The sequence below is a fragment of the Myotis brandtii genome, unplaced genomic scaffold (assembly GCF_000412655.1).
Source record: "Myotis brandtii unplaced genomic scaffold, ASM41265v1 scaffold434, whole genome shotgun sequence".
Taxonomy (NCBI): Eukaryota; Metazoa; Chordata; class Mammalia; order Chiroptera; family Vespertilionidae; genus Myotis; species Myotis brandtii.
Window position 1 is genome coordinate 873001 of NW_005366599.1, and position 3918 is coordinate 876918.

General features: G+C 62.6%; 1 protein-coding gene across 1 annotated transcript in view; it reads right to left on the reverse strand.

The window, feature by feature from the left end:
• CEP104 (centrosomal protein 104kDa) overlaps positions 1-3918 on the reverse strand; it is a 36441-nt gene that overhangs the window by 16441 nt on the left and 16082 nt on the right. Inside the window, exon 4 of the mRNA XM_014546190.1 lies at positions 3647-3770. Coding sequence (XP_014401676.1) covers positions 3647-3770 — 124 coding nt within the window. The remainder of the gene's footprint in view (positions 1-3646; positions 3771-3918) is intronic.

The window sequence follows — 3918 nt, forward strand, 5'->3', positions numbered from 1 at the left end:
GTGAGACTGAAGTTTATCACAAGATCAACACGTGCCTCTAAGAGGCTGTGCGGGCAGGCAAGCCGGGGCCTCCGGACTCCCCGCGGGCGACACACGTCCGGAGCCCTGGTGTAGAGGGCGGTCCTGCCATGTGTGCCCCCCAAGCAGGCGCAGCGGCCTGGAGGCGGCGCCTGCATCGCCCACGCCGCACCTGCATCTTTCTGGGAAGTGACACGCACACTCAGCCCTGAACGCAAGGCGGCAGAGCGCAGTGCCAGCCCTGCCTCATGGGACGTGACTGTGACTGTGACTGTGACTGTGACTGTGACCATGACGCGGCCACGCAGCAGGGCCAGGACGGAGGAACCACATGCGCTGGGCTGGCGACACTGGGCTCACGGCCAGCACGCAGGGCGTCTGGAGCAGGGGACACGCTGCTAGTCACTGCCTTCGGCGTCCCTGCCCACTGGCCGCACCGGCCTGTCCCTCACCCCCACCTCTCCTCCCAGCAGCCGCTTTTCACAAACCCAGCAATCCCGCCGAACCCCACCAGAGCCAGGGGCCCCGGGCCAGACCCCCGCCTCTCCTCCATCATTCCCATCAGGACTCAAAGACTCTCGAAACCCCCAGGTTAAGAAAAGCCTCCGTGGCCCCTGCCCCCTCCAGTTCCCAGCATTTCTGAGCTGCCCCTGAGCCAGCGACAGGCAGGAGCAGGAGCCCCTCCCTGTGCCCACACGCAGGGCCCTGACCCCACGGTGCCGAGTGAGACCTCGCTCAGCCCACTGGCCTCCCCAGCCGTGACCTTGACTGTGCCCTGGGCTGGATCCCAGCCTCCTCCTCTCCGCACTCACCATGGGGGTGAACTGTCAGTCATGGCTTTAAAAACCTCCTCTGATCAAGGACCCCCAACTAAACATCGCCCTGGGCCCCATCCCCTAATCCAGCTGGTGACTGGCCATTCCCAGCAGACATCTGAGAGGCATCAGGGGACCACGACCTCGGTGGCAGCAGCGGCACCCCCAGCGGCCCAGCCTCTCCTGAGCTTCTGACACGGGGAGCAGGCCTCCCCCCTCCAGGGGCCCCGCTTGGCTCCCTGCTGGGTAAGCCCCGCACCACACCGGGCTGATGCCAGCTGGAGGCGGGCTCCTGGGGACAGCGGAGGAGGACAGTGAAGGGTGTGAATGTGGGAAGCCCTTGCGCCTGCGGCCGGCGCTGAGCCTGCAGGTGCCGGTCCTCCCGCCCCTGCCCAGCGAGAGGCAGCCACTCAGGAAGCGGGCCCAGGCCAGGTGAACGGTCACCACTGCTAGCTCAGCGGCTCTGATGGTCGCATTGACGCAGTGATGAGGGTGGTCCTGTCTCGGGCTCCTGCCCAGGGCCCCGCAGAGGCTCCGCTTTCCGGGAAACTCCACCCTGTGGGTCAGGGCACGTTATCCGCTCTGTCTTCCACCCACAAATCCCACGCCGCTGCCCTAACAGGCGCTCGTCCCGCCGTGGCCGGAACCCTCGCGGGCCGAGGCGAGACGCAAAGGAAGGACCCCTTTTCCCCCCCTCAGGTCCCGGGGGACGGGAGAGTCGCCCTCACCGTGGATCTCCGCAGCCTCAGAACAGGGTTTTCTTACTCACGGAGGCGAGACCTTGCCCTGCTCACCCACAGGAAGCACCTTACGGCTTCCCTTGGGCAACCCCTTTTCCCCCCTCAGGTCCTGGGGGACGCGAGTCACCCTCACAGTGGATCTCCGCAGCCTCAGCACAGGGTTTTCTTACTCACGAAGGCGAGACCTTGCCCGGCTCACCCACAGGAAGCACCTTACGGCTTCCCTTGGGCACCTCTGAGCTGCCAGCAGCCCCCCTGAGCGCTGGGCCCGTTGCCAAGGGAAACCAGGGCAGCTGGGATACGAGTGCTGAGATACGTGACTGGCGGGCGGGGAGCGTCCACGGTGCGGGATGCTGGACAAAGGGATGATTCACTCCCTGGGACAGCTCAGGATTGCATCACGCGTCTCAGAACAGCAGGCAATTTTAAACGTATGCCCTGTTTACTTCTGGAATTTTCCATGAAATATTTTCATTCTGTGGTTGAACTGAGACCCTGGACGAGTGCGGACGACTGTATGTTGAACTCTGAGGGACATAAAGGGACGAGCGGGGGAGTGAGACGAGAAAGGGGGTGCTTGGCGACCAGGGGCCGGATTGGACGGGCATTTCCTGACACTGAGTTTTTGCAAAGCAGAGGTCGAGAGAGGTGCCCGTGGGAAGGAGGGCGGCAGGAACACGGGAAGCAGCAGCTGTGACACAGACCCTCTCCCGCCCCGTGCGAGTCAGGAGGAAGCGCACCCTCTGCGGTGAGAACGTGCGGGGCACAGGCTCTGAGCAACCCGAGGGAGAACCTCCCGCACCGCAAGCCTCCACAGCTGCTTAAAGGAAATGCAGACAACTGACAAAGAGTTAAAGTCCTTTACAGAGTCTAGGATGCGGCTGTTCAAATGCAGGTTACAGAGTTCATCGATGAAGCAAACAGAGCCTCCAGCCCACTGCACAGGGAGCCGCCTCGGGGTGGCGGACGGCTTAGATTCCTTCAGGCCCCAGGCTCAGCGCTGGTGGGAGCTGCCTGCCGCCTCAGAGCCGCCTCTGCCCTGAAGCTTTCAGACTCAAGGTCCGAGGTGGTGCCCGGGTAGGACCCGAGCCCCACCCCAGTCTGTGCTGCAGGCAGGAGCCCCCAGCAAGCCCAGTGTGAGCCCGTGTGGCGGCAGTGGGTCCACGTCTACTCCCTGTGCTGCAGGCTGAGCCTCACCACTAAGACGAGTCTGGGCTACGCCTGAGACAAACGTACGCCCGTGTCAGGGCCCAGAAGTGCCGCATTAGCTACTTCCATGTGGTGACTTCTCCCCACAAACAGGGAGCAAGTGCGTGAGCACCAAGGACTCTGTGGAAGGGAGAGGAGGGTGGGGTGGGTGCCTCTGCAGGACACGGGGGCCCAGGGAGAGCAGCACTGGGGTGACTGGGGCCTGGGGAAGGCACAGCCAGAGGCGTCCCTCCCGCTCCCCTCGCGGCTGACCGGGGGAGGCGGGCCTGGCTGTGGGCGGCTGAGTCCTGCCGCTGACTTGCCTGCAGACACAGCCCTGCTCCCCAGTATCAGCCTCACCCACAATAAAGGAGCCATTTCGTGCCCCCTGCACGACTCGTTCATGTCTCAGCTCCTCCAGAGCTCAGGCGGGGACGGGAGACGGGCTTATTGGATCCCCTCAAACAAACGCCAAGAGGAAAAATGTTTTCATTTAAAGTGGGACCCATATTCACCTTGTCAGCAGTACAGTGAGTCGCAGGTATGTGATGGAATTTAGACTGTGATACGTGTTACATGTGTATGAGTTAGAAGCAAACAGTACCTTCTGCTCAGACAGGGACAAGGAGCAGGGACACTGAGGAGGTGACGGGGCTGGGGGGACAGCCACCCCCGGGCACTGACGATGCTGACAGTCTGACCCAGCTCTCAGCAAGTATCCCCAGACCCCCCCGCTACCCCGTGTCAGAAACAGAGCACCCAGTATCACATCACTCCAGCAGCGAACAGGTGCGTAAAGGCGCACAGACGTCAGGACAAACCCCCAGCCTTCCTTGGCTAAAGCTTGGTGTGATCTCCGAGCGGTCAGATGCGAACCCAGGAGACCTGCAAACCCAAACCGCAGCTCAGAACAGACACCGGCGTGAGCCGGGGCGGACAGCGGGGCACGCGCTTCGACACCTGGGCGGGGGTCTCTGTCTTCCTCCTCCTCTCTCGTATTTGCACATTTCTTAAGTGGACGTGGGTAATGTTACGAGGCAAAAGGCCCAAGTTCTCTTTAAAAACCTAAGCTGCAGGAAGAAGACGCACCACCACACCAGGCAGGTGGGGGTGCAGCAGCAGCTGACAGCCCGAGGCTCTTGAGTTCTGACACGTGA